General features: G+C 39.0%; 1 protein-coding gene across 15 annotated transcripts in view; it reads right to left on the bottom strand.

Annotated features, from left to right (window-relative positions):
* Positions 1 to 14435, bottom strand: part of PARD3 (par-3 family cell polarity regulator) — a 527506-nt gene that overhangs the window by 190773 nt on the left and 322298 nt on the right. For 7 of the 15 annotated variants that reach the window (XM_075827466.1, XM_075827456.1, XM_075827460.1 and 4 more), the window contains 3 exons: positions 10202 to 10391; positions 5279 to 5427; positions 1260 to 1304 (listed from right to left, as the gene is read on the bottom strand). In XM_075827466.1, coding sequence (XP_075683581.1) covers positions 1260 to 1304; positions 5279 to 5427; positions 10202 to 10391 — 384 coding nt within the window. Of the gene's footprint in view, positions 1 to 1259; positions 1305 to 5278; positions 5431 to 10201; positions 10392 to 14435 lie in introns of all 15 variants that reach the window. The other 8 variants (XM_075827455.1, XM_075827461.1, XM_075827459.1 and 5 more) reach the window with 3 other exon arrangements.

Here is a 14435-nt window from a genome sequence, read left to right as displayed (position 1 = left end):
GGTTCAGGAAAAAAAGAAAACTGTGCTGGAATCAAGGAAACCGCGCAATTCAGATCAGTTAACCAGTTCAAATCATATGACCTAGTGACAGGTCCTCTTTAAATTGCCAGAAAAATTCTGTCCGAGTCCTTAAATGGGTTTTCCGGGCATGGGGCGGTATTTCATACTAATGTATCCACAGGTCATCAGTATATAAAATCGGTGGGGGTCCGACACCCCGCACCAATCAGCTGGTTCGACTGCCTCCAGACACTGGATGGAGGATGACTCCAGTCACATTATAACGGCTGTGTTGCAGTACTGCAGCACGGCCGCAATGCAGTGTACGGAGCCATCTGCATCCGATAAACAAATAGCCCATTTACCCTAGCACTGAAAAATGCAGCAATATCTTACATTATGGCCTCATTTACAAGACAGAGGAGATGGTTTTATGGAAGCACATGGAATCCCATACTACTAGAGATGTTTGGCACTCCATTCGGCGCCGTGTTATAAGGTTATTTTCTCCAAGAAACAATAGCTCTGTAATACAGCATCCGATTAAGCATGCCAAGTCTCATACAAAGGCATTTGGACATACGGTAGGCCCACAGTTGTAAGCAGACGTATTACGTGGCAGGGACCAGCACCATTTCCACGCCATAAAAAAATCCTATTAAATCCATGGTTTTGTTTCTTTTTGTATTTTATTTTTGTTGCCGTTTTACTGTGATTTTTAAAACGGCAATTGCGCAAAAATTGCTTCAAAGCCTGCATGTATGTACATGAAATTTTGCCACAATCGCTCGCCTTGTAGTTCTCTTCTGCAACATTAGATCCCTGCGTGAATATACCCAACATCTGGCCACTACAGTAATGGCTGAATTTACTGCAGTTCCACTTACAGTCCAGGCGCAGAGCCATTTATTCTAATTTGAATAAATTTGTTAACCCTCATCAGCGCAAAATACAGTCTTTACGTTGCCGCAATTTTAAGAAGATTTTATTTTAGACTGTGTGTACAAACAAAATAGTTAATAGCCACATCTAATTCTGGAACCAAGATGTAAAACTAGGACATTGTATGTCATTCTAGTAGCTAGAAAAGTGAACTGCACTTACACTGGTCAGATCGTCACAGAGAGGGTCAAACAATGCAATTCTGTAAGGAAAGTCATGCCAGCCCTACAAAGGTCATGCCGACATGCACTGTGAACGGTACTTCGGTCTTAATCTGCTTTGACCCGCATTTCTATAGCAACAGCATAATCTCTTACCTGTATTGTGGTCAGCCATTGCGCTGATCCTAGCCTCGTCAGCTACTGTTAAAAAGGTAAATGTAAGAAGGTTAGCCCAGTTAGTGCCCACATTCCACATGCAGCAAACAAATGACTGCAACATTAAGATGAAATGTCTCATGCAGACTCCTTATCTCCCCCCCCCCCCCAAGCCTTAATACAGAAAAATTAATACGCTCCATGCAGAAGTCGGCTGCAAACCACAGGCGATCATGTTATTATTGCTGTACATGTTAGCGTCAGCCACTTAAAGAGAATTAAAACTGTTAATTATTTGCATCGTTTGTTCATGCCATAAGCAGATCATTTCTGACACACACAGAACAGAATAATGATGATTGCATCTTGTCTCGGACGTCCAGATCATTACAATTAATTGCTGCGTATTAAGAATTGCATTTAGAGGAAATCTCTGCATTGCCGTTCCTACAAGAAAATAAACCGGTTCATATCTGTCTAGTGCTCAGGCCACGCATTACGTGTACGGGAAATAATATCCATGTACGTGCCGGCAGACATTAGACCTGCCATGCGGTTACTGATGGAGAGAAAGTGACACGACGCAGCCTGCAGCCAGTAAAGTGAGCAGCGTAAGGTGAAGGAATGGGGCCACGTAGCGCAGACTGGAAACCCACACAGCCATGAGACAATGGGTCCAGATGCGGATGTGCAGGGCATTCGGGGGAAGGTTTTGTATGGCTGAATTACTGTAGCTCCAAGAGAAGAGATCACGAATGGATATACAGAATAAGAGCCATGTACATAGATGTTGTACTCCCAGCAAGGACACGTCATGTAAACGGGTCAAATGTGCGGGGACTTATGCAGCGATAAAAAATATGATGAATGTGGCGATACAAAGAAGATTTTAGTTACACTAGTAAAGGGAGATTTCTACTCTTCTTTCTTCATTCAGAATTATGTGAGAAAGGTGAGTGATAACGCAATGGCTCTCACAGAGGTGGTCACCTAACTTTACGGCTATGCATAAGGCTTCTCGCACACGATAGTTTCCGTTTTGAATACCGCAAAACACAGATCCTAGTTGCTTACGTGTGCTGTCCGTTTTGTTTTTTTCTGCGGACCCATACACTAGAATAAGTGAGATGGACCACAAATACGGACAAGAATAGGACCTGTTCTATAATTAACGGAATGGACACCAAGATCCACAAAAAAAAAAAACAGATTATGTGCACGGCCCCATAGAAATGAATGGTTCAGTATGCTAGCCGCAAAAAAACAGGGGGCACTGAAGGAAAACAACGGTTGTGTGCATGAGCCCTAACTAGGAGGATTTGCCGTTCCAATGAGACATGAGCTGTCCTCCATACTCATGCCTAACTAGGCAGATTTGCCATTCAGAACCCAAATAAAGCTGGGCTATAATCTTAGTCATAATCACTTACAACCTGTTTCACAGATCTGACTTTTATGATGTGTTTAATTGTTTCACAGGAACATTCGGTTATTTTTTTCTATAATGATCAATCTTTTTATCATGTAAATATGTTTAGAATGGAATTATAAAACAATCAATGGGTTTTACAAGTTGAGAAAAAAATATTTGCTTTTTCTTCCCAGAAACAGCACCACTCTCGTCAATGGCTGTGTCTGGTATTGCAGTTCAATCCCATTTATTGGGTTGAGCTGCAATACTAGATACAGCACATGGGCGAAAATGGTGCCGTTTCTGGAAAAAAAAAAAAAGGACATCCTTTTTCTCAGTTTATACAATCCCTTTAAGTCCTATGAGCAGAATAAATGGAGAAGCATCGTAGTAGAATACGAACAATGGATACCAGGTTATCTTATATTAGTGCTTCTTGAAGTCAGCGTTTAGGTGATCTGTGTATTAGTGGGTTAATTTGCCTTTACCTAAATTCCAAGGATAAAATCCACTATAAAATCCCCCAATGACGGTCTGAAGCAGAAACGGTGGGTATATTTAGTGCAGATTATCTAGGTTACCAGTGTTTTAGTTTTTAGCGATACCAGTGCTCCAGTTTTCCGTGAGATGCAAAGGTCCATACCCAGTATAATTGTATCCAGCCACACTATTGACTGGTCTTATTATTACATCTAAAATTCTACTTTGTGAGCCATTTAATCTTATTATCCCAGTGAAATAATACCTTACTCTCCACTGGCTGGCAAAGTCACATTGCTTTCATAAGTACTCTGGCACAGACAGTCAATTAAACTAATAGCGGCCAAGATTAAATCTAAAAGTAAACACTTAGTTTCAGTAGCAGTGAATCAAATGTCAAGAGTTTGCCCAGTTCCTGAGTATTTCCAACCTAATATTATGAAATCTGCGATGAGATTATAAAGGTCTGCCGGGTCTATTCACACTATCCCAGGACAACTACAAATCCATTCAAACATGGAGTTACAGCATAAAAACAGTAAAAAGGCGTCAAATCTGCTTAATAAAACATGGTTATCAATAATAGAAAGGCAATTCATATGAAAATGTTGCAATTAAAAATCTTCATAAAATTGTGAGTGACGTTTCAACAGGTAAAATCCTACAATAAGAGTCTGAAATTGTTACATTTATCAACTCATTCGGTCTAATAACCCTAATGGGTTGCATAAAATTCATGCCTCCCATCGCTGCCCTGCAGAACACGTGCCCACAGCAAATTGTGACAGCTTCTACGAGACTTCCATTGACAGTATAAAGCTGTACTCACACGCTGCATTTCTTTTCAAAATAAAATTTTCGTTAAAAAAATGTTGTGGCCAGATGTTACTTTAAAGTTTATAGAGAATTAATTAAAAGGCTACACACAAATTATTGTGGCGTTTTTGGGGTCAGTGGCTTTTTACAAAACACAGCATGCTCTGGGTATGATGTTTTTATCTGGTGTATTTCTTATAGGCTTCTCTTTAGGACTAAAACGGTAACAAAAAAGTTTAAAAATGCAAAAAAAGACTAAAAACGACTGTAAAAGAGATCTGTACTTTGCTGGTGGTGCTTACAGGGACAATTTCACCTTCCCACAACCCACCAGGGCTAATGTCATCACTGCTCCAACTTGTACCATGAGAAATTCCCAATTATAACAATAGAAAATAGTGCAAAACACAACCCCCTTTTGGATCAAATTTCTTTTTTTACATTTTTATGCACTCCTATAAAAAAAAAAGTAAAAAATAAGTGTTAGGTAACATGTACTAGGGATGAAATGTACTAGGGATGACATGTATGGGTAAAGAGAAACATAAAAAACTAAAATACTTAGATTTAGATTTTCTGTGAACTTATAATAATGAGCTGCAGCCTGAGTCGGATATTTCACAGCTTGTATTTCAGCTAATGCCGCTGTGATCCAGTCCATCAGCTGTGAGCGGAGATGATGACCTTTGAATAAGTCCCAGTATCAGCTTATCACAACTCACAGCAGACGTCACATACACACAGCCAAGGCTGAATATCCCATCATCTGGAAGGAACAGCAGGATAAAAAAAAAATTTGTTTGGAGAATTAATCTATCCACTGAGTGAAAAGGGAAAACGCTGAGCTCTTTTATCTCTAAAATTGTCAAGAAGGATAAATCCGATCTTCTTATGTTATTTTTATAGTTTTATGGCGAACATTAAACACACAGGCAGCGCCACCAGACTTCTGGGAGGCAACACCTTGTAAACCAGTTTAATAAGGGGCATTAACATTCCAGATATTCTACACAACCACATACAGATATAATGGACGGTGATGATGGAAATATTGCATTGGAGGAATTTTAATTAGAACTATTAGGAATTATCTCCGGGGAATTTCAAAAGACGACACTAAAAGGATGCTCAGCTGCTTCTAGAGGATCAGGGAAAATTCCCAAAAGTACACGAACACATGGGAAGGACCATCAATAAGAAGACAATACAACCTGGGAATCATCTGCAGTGCACACATAGGTACCCCTGTGGAAATTAAGGGGACATTGGTTTTATATTTAAGGAAGGAACACACAATACACACATTCTTTACCTAAATCCATGCTTTTCGATTTCCGCGTTTTAACAAAGTCCATTTGACTGGCGTCACCAAATTGCTTGGTGCGTTTTTCCGACATGCTCTGGCGTGCAAATCCTTCTCTCTGGAAGGCAAGGGACGGATCTACATCTGGACTCAGAGTGCTGCTGGGAGGCAAACAGAATGGTCATGACAGCTATATAAATATTACTACAAATATACTAGACAATTAATACGTCAATTGTAATATTTGGTACTACCAAACGAAGGATGTCAAGATTAACGTGTGCCGTTCAAGTAAATGAAATGGTAAGTATTGGTGAATGGCCCCTTATTTCTAGGCATCGGTGGACGTTCCATCTAATCTGACATTCACGTTTATCATGGCAAACCCCTTTAAAGGGTACTCAGATTTTTTTTATTATTGCAAATTTTAACTGTATACTGCCACATATTCTTTTTCTATAATCTAATTGTATATTTTTGTTATTCTATTTTCCGTACATGATTATGAGGGAAGCTATCTTGCCTGGGCTGCAGTTCTGAGCTCCGTGAACAGCAGTTTAGAGATTTACTTTACAGCAGCCACATGGAAATAAGAAAGCCTAGACAGAAAATTACTCATTGACTTCTATGGGAGAGTGTAGTGGGCATACTCTGCCCTAATCGCTTGTTGCCAATAATACGATCTTGTTTTACCTGCCCACAGCTTAATAATAGAGGTGTTACCTTTCATTGTAATGCGGTCTGTGATGATAATGAGATGACTGCTAAAAAATAATCTCTATAGAACAGGATGGGTCAGTCTATTGTGGGGTCAATAGGTCATTATCTGATGATAGATTCCATTTAAAGAAGTATCCACAGATTCTTACCTACAGAGGCTTACCGAAATAATTCAACACTGAAAGGGATCCTGGCTTTCGGGCCATGTTAACCCTCTCTCTTGCAATGGAATTTTGGGATTCTGCACCAGGTGGGAATCCCATTTGGATTTTTCCCAAAACACCCCAATTGATATTCAGGTTTGCATATTTCAAAAAGCTTGAAAAATCTATTTTCCTTTATGTCCATTGTGCAAAAAGCTAAACTTTGCAAATTTAATTTACATACAATTTAATAAGAGTGACTTAAAGTGTGACCCGAGCTGTGAGACACTGAACAAACCTTTCTAAGTGTCCTGTAAGTCACCTTGTACCGCTTATTACTGAGCGCTGTCATTAAGCTGCATCCCGCCAGCACATTCATCCCTCGTATTTCCAATTATTAAAATATTCATCAGATTTCTGCAGACACACATCTCCTCCTCAGGACTGATTTGGGAAGAGACTAGCCACCCGGTGACCCTGCATATTATTAACATTCCTAATATTAATCCCTTCTTATTGCGCACTTTGTTTTCATAATATTTTCATGAAGGATTAAGAAGATAATGTCATGCTGGACAGCATACATTTCCCTGTGTGATTCAGAACAGCTGCCGGGCTTGTTTGGATAACCCCCTTTTGTCCATGGTGAATGCTCCAAGTCTCTGCCACTGAGCAAGAGGTTGCACAGAACATGTGTCTCCCCTCTGTTTGTCTGTCTCAACCCACTGACTGCAGGAAATTGAACCGCTCAGTCTGCGAGCCCGTTTTTTTAGTTTTAATGGCTATTTATTTTGAACTTTTTAAACAATAAGTTCTAAACTGAGAACTTTACGTATTACTATGTGAACTATTTGCATATAACCTCTTAAAGGCACGGTTCAGATTTATGGTAGGAATATATGGCAAATAAAAGTGACATCAGAATAGCCCCTTTTACTAATTCAACACCCATGTCATACTCAATTCTGGTTGGTTTTGACACAATGGCATAGCATACTGCACTATTCTACTGAGTAAAAAAATAAAATAAAAGGGAAACCTGAGGGACCTATTATAGGTAAATGGGGGGGGGGGGGGGTCAATAATATGGAAGCCATGACACCAGTTTGAACAGAGCCTTAGTTGGTGTAATCAAGCCAAAAAACCGTCTTTAGCTGTGCCACTGCCTGTAGATCTAGTATGCATGGAGCAAGGGAGCTCCCATTCCTCCTCACTTTACAATCACAGTACAGAGGATTTTAAATGGAGCGAGAGTCATGCATGTGTGCTGCTGTTCTATTAAATGTCTTAGGGGCCAATGGATACAGCCGAGTACAGCGTTCGTCTGTTTCAGTCATTCTTACAGACTTTGAATATAGCGACAGCCGCTCCATTCAAAATCCTACTTACTGCACGATCGCCCACCAATTTCTAGAGGTCATACATTTATTACCCATCTTGTGGACAGGTGATAAATGTTAATTGTGTGAAAGCCCCTTTAAGTGAATGAGTAGCTTTAAAGTTAAAGGGGTTATGTGGGGACTGAAAATTATTAGCAGCGTAATCACTGCAGTATGTGAGTACACTCGCTAATATACATTTCGGTCCCCCGTCGAGCTGATTATGAGATATTTATAGTGCTGGCGGGGGACCGAAAGTCTAGTGGCAGTGTCTTTCTTCATGACAACATGACTCTTCCACCTGTGACTGCCCGCTGTACTCTATGTAATCGCTGTACTACTCCTACCAGAATGTATATTAGCGAGTGTACTCACATAATGCAGTAAGTACACTGCTAATACTTTTCGGCCCCCACATAACCCCTTTAAATGATAAAATTCTGGCTGCCAATAAAGAAATTAGGAGCTTACTGAATACGGTTTTATTATGGAGTTTAATGTATGAACAGTATGCATTTAGCTCCCCCAAGTGGTGGCGGTATGCAGCCCAAATTTGGGGATTTGCTGCAACTGCATTACAAATGGGAACAGAACCTGGATAAGAAAATTAAAACATTCTTAAACCTTTCTTTTGGAAACATTCCCTTTCTCCCATAGGCTGGAATCAGTTTGTCTTCTTGGTAAAAAACTATGTATCTTTGTTAAATGATAGTTTAGGTAGACTGGAATTCATTACATTATAATTTGTATGAAGGATATATAACAGGAAGAAGCATTATTAGTATCTTATAGCTTTTTACAAGTGGATACAGGAAAAACATTTTGCGTGCTTTTTTAAGTACTTCCCCATGACTAATATGCTTTTACAACACTGAGAACTCCTTGAACCAAAGGAATTGCTGGAGATTTAACATCCATTAAGGATGCCTGGGTCACGGTGTAGGTAGAGAACACAAACATATGAGCTATCCTAAGGAAAATGCATTTTAACAAAACAAGTCTAACAATCTACTGAATGGAGAGAGACTACAGAAGACTTTGCCCAACAAATCCTAATAACGCGGATCATCAACCATAAGGTCTATAAAGAAACACTCAGCGTTTTAGAGCAATGTTTCACAAAAGTCATTTTCAGGATCACAGATAGAGAGATGTGCATAAAAAAAAAAGTCATTTTATATACAGTGAAAATAAATGTCTAAGGTTACATGAAACGAAGCAGCATAAGTGCAGGGGGAGACTTCCCAATTCACACCATACACCTGGCAGACAATAATAGACTAGACCTGGTTTATGCCAACCACATACTGAGATCTAACTGCCGACAGTTTCTGTAACCACCGCCGATCAGCTGTAATCGCCAGGGGTAGCTGCGTCTGGACCTACAAATGTAGTATTACATGCCTGCCATGCAAATGAATGGCCGATCTTGAAAACATGGACAGGCAGGGTCGAAAAAAGCAGAAGCCACTCTTACTAATTAGTTCTCTGGTCTGGTTTCAGGGATGAGTCCATATGTTTTGTGTATACTGTTGCTATGCAGAACTACGTGTCTCTATGGCTACAGACTACAAACAATCCTTGTGTAGTCTGATCCTTCTCTCCTTTTTCCTTCCATCTGTCCCCAACGTCTTCCCAACTTAGATTCAGAATGTTAGAAGAATAAAAGAACCATTGGAGTTAGTAAGAATGCTGGATCAGATGATAAAGCTTATATGTAGTCTGAATACAAGTTGTAGACATAAAACATTAGGCTATGTTTAGGCAAGACTATTTGCAAAGTTACTTTTTCTTATTATCATTATATTTTATATGGATTTGAGCAATAAAAAAAGGTGGACATAGCCTTTCAGTACTTGGCGAATTAAATATCTTGAGCACTTTCACCAGTTTGTCACTAGACAGTGTTCAGCATGATGATGAAATCATACGGGGTATATGAATTTTGGCTGAACAACAGTCAAATGCCCACACATGCAGCAGAGTCAAGAACAGCAGAGCAGTACGGAAGGTGCGCTGCCTCACTCATGTCTCCACAATCTTGCTGATTTTCTCAAAGGAAACTCAGGAGAAGGCCCAATTGCAGAAGCTGCATATAATAATTCTCACTGCTTGTGTTAATTATCACTACAGCCTTAGGAGGTGGCTCCACAGAGAGGTTTATTTTGCTTATTGATGTACATAATTACTGGGCTTGCAAATTAATGCATAATTCCCCAATTACGCAGGGAGGACTGTAGTCTTCAAGACTGTCTAATAATGGTCAAATTCCTGTCAACGATCATCTCTCTGGGTATCATTATGCTCTGAAAGCCGCACAAACCTGTAAAACAAAGTTGAGTCTATAGGCAATTTTCAGAACTATACTACTCTCGTGGCTATAACACTACAACCTCCATCATCAATAATTACTGGTTTATCACACTTGGGGCTTTTACCCAGCGGTAGATGATGAAGCAAAGTTTAAATAAATCAAAATGTAATTTTTTGTGGAATGTTTTGGGACAAAAAAAAAAATTCCATTAGTGCTCTTGCAGCCTTTGTACTAACATATATGTGATTTGGAATAAGTTATTTAGGCTCAGTTAATATCACGTTTTCAGTCAGAGGGCTCTAATGTTCCGAATATAGGGCTCTAACGTGATGTGATCTGCGATATCATAGTAGTACCTACATCAAACAATACCCACCTCTCAGTAGATTCACTAGTTACGGTTTTGGACCAAGCCCCAGCAGAGTCCGTGATACATCCTACATCATCATGAGAGCTGGAAGACGATTGGTCTGAAAGCTGGGAAGGCAGCGCTGGGGCCCTGTCATCTTCAATGATCACAGTGTCATCGTGAGGCATGTTCACTGTTGGGGAAAGCTGATATTTACCTGCACAAAGAAAAAAAGAAATGCAAACATGTATTCAACTATGTGACAGGAAAAAATATTCTGCTTATTAAGAGCTCGCAAGTTAGTGGTATTCCAGCAATGAGGCAAATGCTTGGAGTTTATGTTCTCTTCCCCCAATAGTCTGAATTTCTGCTACAGTCCCATAAGTGGCTCTCTGGTTGGTGCGGACTCATAATATAGTCCCTGTTTGCTAGGAGTTGGCAGTAACATCAGAACTGTGGCTCTCTAGTGGTCTTGACTCTTGTGCCCTTCCATGCAGCTTTCGCAGCAGCAGACTGACTTCAAAGATAGAGGTTAGACAGGAATAGTTGAAGTAGGGATTTTCGTTTTAGAATAAACTTTGACACTAAGCTACATTTGCTTTATGTTGCACTTGCATTACCGCCATGATGGTTATTAATGAACGCTTTTATTCTCCTTTTGTTCTGCAAATAGTTATGCTGTTATTCCCCCTTTCTGCAGTTTATTAATAAATATAACAATAATAATATAATTTATTTTGATTACTTCATTACATTTTTTATACCCCCCTTGATACCTAAAGTAATGAACTTAAAGTGATCTTCATAGGAGAGAGGGAATACTGTAAGCTCTAATTGTCAGGTGACCTAATAAAGGTTTTTGGTAAAACAAATAATTATCGATAAGTATCGGAAGAGGGAGGAGAAGTCGGCGGCGTGGTGGGTTATCATGAAAGAGAAGGTTGTCATTGTACCTGCAGAAATAAAAAATGAAGCCCTAGAGATATGTTTTATTACCAGAAAAGTAAAGTAACAAAAATAAGTCCCATGTACCCCAATATTGTAACAATGAAAACTACACCTCGTCCCGCAAAAAAAACGAGCCCTCATATGGCTACATCGACGGAAAAATACAAAAGTTATGGCTCTTGGCATGTAGTGATGCAAAAACTAGATTTTTTGTTTAAAAGTGTTTTTTATTGTGCAAAATTTGTAAAAAAAAAAAAACGATACATATTTGGTATTGCCATTATCGTACCAACCCATATAATAAAAGGTAAAGTCGTGGTGAGTGGCGTAAATTTGGAAAAAGCGAAAAAAATGCTGGAATAGATGTTTTTTTCTCACAATTTCCTCCCCAAAAAAGTTAACAACAGTTAATATATTATATGCACCCAAAAATGGTGGCATTGAAAAATTCAAACCAGTCCCAATATGGCTAGGTTGATGATAAATTATAAAAGTTATGACTCTTGGAATGCAACAATAAAATACCAAAAAAAGAATGCCTCGTCATCCAAAATAAGCCTGATTTTTAAGAGATTAACGCTAGTGTGAATTATTCTTAACTACCTAAGCAATGACTGAACAATCCTCAGTGGATCAAACAATTGCTAGTCCATAAAATTTGTATAAATTCTGCAACAAAGTAATGCAAAGCCACCAGGCAAGGCAACCAAAAACAATTAGTTGTTCATAACAAGACTAGGTCAGGAAACAAAATAAAAATTAGTACAGATATGGTGAAGATCTGAAACAAGTGATCAAATCAGATATTCATAACCAACCCAACTGGATGAACGAAGACTTAAAGGGATTTTCCAGGATTAGAAAAACATGGCTGATTACCTTAAAAAAAAAAAAAAAAAAAAGCACCACTCTTGTTCGTGGGTTGTGTGTGGTATCGCAGCTCACTCCTATTCACTTCAATGGAGCTGAGCTGCAATACCATACACAACCCATAAACAAGTGTGGCTCTCTTACTGGAAAAAAAAGCAGATATGTCTTTTTAACTGTGGAAAACCCCTTTAAAAACAACCTGACAAAAGAATAGAAGAATATTAGCATGACGCCCTTTACTAGTAGACGCAAATTACACAAACCCATGTTTTTAGCATACAAAAAGGCCAAATATGGGGCATAAAAGAAAGTAGTTCCTGGTTCTTTGTAGTCAGAGACCGTATCACAAGATCCTTCTCGGCCAATCACGTGTTGTGTTCTGTGCGGTGAAAGGAACCGGATGAGCATCCTCTGAAGTCCTATGTTTAGAAGTTTTGGGGGCTTTTTGTGCTTTATGTCGGTTCTTAAACTTTTTTCTTTTTGACAATTAAAAATCTATTTTAAATTTTGCAAAAAAAATGGCAATCAATACCGCCAACTGTACTAATCACTTTGTATTATACAGAAAAGCTCTTCTACATTGAATTTAATCTGTTGTGATAACATTTGCCCCCTAAGGATTACCAATATATAACTGTATGATAAACTGTCAACACATCTAAAATGGTATGCAATGTTTACCAAAGCAATGTCCTGCTTATAGCAAAACATGAAGGCCGAGTAATAAAAACACCACAAAAATAATTATTTTTCTTAATTACAATGTTAATGAGCTCATTAGAAACATTGGAATTTAAATCATCTAATAGCTCTGCTTAGGTCTTTATATTTAAGAAGGGGGGGGGATGACTCGCCAGTAAGAAAAAATTCTAAAAAAGTGTTTTAATGTCAGGAGCAATTTTAATCAAACAGCTTATTGTGTTTTAAATTTGAAAATCCTTACAAACTAATCCCACGATGAGCTAGTCGGTAAATCCGAGTTCTCCCGTGGCAAGACAAGTCTTTATTAACTGGGTCTGTTAAGGGAAAGCTGACTTGCTGCAAAGCAAGCGCTAATAACCTCATTGGCCACAGGGGACGATGGAGCCAGCGTGATGCTGCATGCTAACAAAGGATGCAGAAAATTATCTATACGGTTTCAGAGTTAATGCACTGAAAAATAGAAAACCCAAGCAAGTCATGGATGGCACTCAAATGACCCATTCCACAGTCTCACATTTACATGATCTTTACTTGTAGATATTTTAGAGATACGAAAAAGAAAATTAGATAATGTCAGAATAACCAAATGTCACTTATGTATACTCATTTGCAAGTTCTATTCGATGTTCGCATAACACAGTGGGGGCCAGTCTTAATATAAAGAAAATTGAAGTAGAATGTGCCTAATTTATTAAGAGGCCCATGCCTCTTGATATATGAAGCACATCTCTGGCTGTCCGTGCGCCAGAAGGTGAACTCTACGTCAGCTGGGAGCCGACATAGATTTCCTACTTAATTTAGGCAAGTTATTGGCGTAAATTATACTAAGCTGGGAGTAGACAAGTTTATCGATTCAGGTAAATTCCAAAAATTCTGTGTGGATAGTGTACGCTTAAATTGTAAATAGAAATTCACTGCCTGTATAAACGTTTAAAACAAGTTTAATTTGATTAATCTAAAAAAGTGGGCACTAATGCCAAAAGGATCTGAGTACAGGTGTTGGCAACACGGATCATAAGCCTTTGATAAAGTGTCTGAGGTATATTGGTTCAGTGATCATACACCAATACGACACCATATAAAAGGAAGTACAAATGTAATGCTGGTCTGTTTGCCATTAAGAAGCAAAATTCCCATATGCGTTTCTGCACCCCTATATTATCAGGGGAGCGTCTTCAGGGGTACAAATTGCCTAAATATTTCTAAATACCGGTCAGCGCATAATAAGGCCTAGCCCCGCCTACTCTGGTCGTGTCACTGGGACCTACACCAATAGGTGTGTATTACGTCGGAATGAAATCCACCATATGGGACGGCCCCTGGGTAACGTCGCGGCCAATAGAGACGATGCATACAGCATCCGTTGTCACCAGGTGAGCTTCATGCGGTCGAAATCAAAAGGCGCTAATAAACACACAAGGAAAATGAATGAATATGGTTCAAAGTGTTGGACCTAATTTAAAGGATGAAATCAAGGACTTCTTAACAAATGAGAATAAGATAGTCCCGCTACACATTGTAGTGCCTCCATACTAAAAATAGTGACACACTAAATGTAGCTAATGATGACAAGATACCTCTGGTCAGATTGCTCTATATAAATTGGAGGGGATTGATTATTTGTATGTGGGGCAACAAGAAAACAAATCAATCACAACCAACCTTACTGTGATTATGATGCCCAAAGAGAGAGCGAGAGAGGACCAAGAAGTCAGCACATATTAGAAGTCGCCAAATTTAG

Source organism: Rhinoderma darwinii, chromosome 5 (genome assembly GCF_050947455.1).
Source record: "Rhinoderma darwinii isolate aRhiDar2 chromosome 5, aRhiDar2.hap1, whole genome shotgun sequence".
NCBI classification, from domain to species: Eukaryota; Metazoa; Chordata; class Amphibia; order Anura; family Rhinodermatidae; genus Rhinoderma; species Rhinoderma darwinii.
The sequence above is the reverse complement of the archived record's forward strand: the minus strand, read 5'-3'. Positions and strand labels throughout refer to the sequence as shown.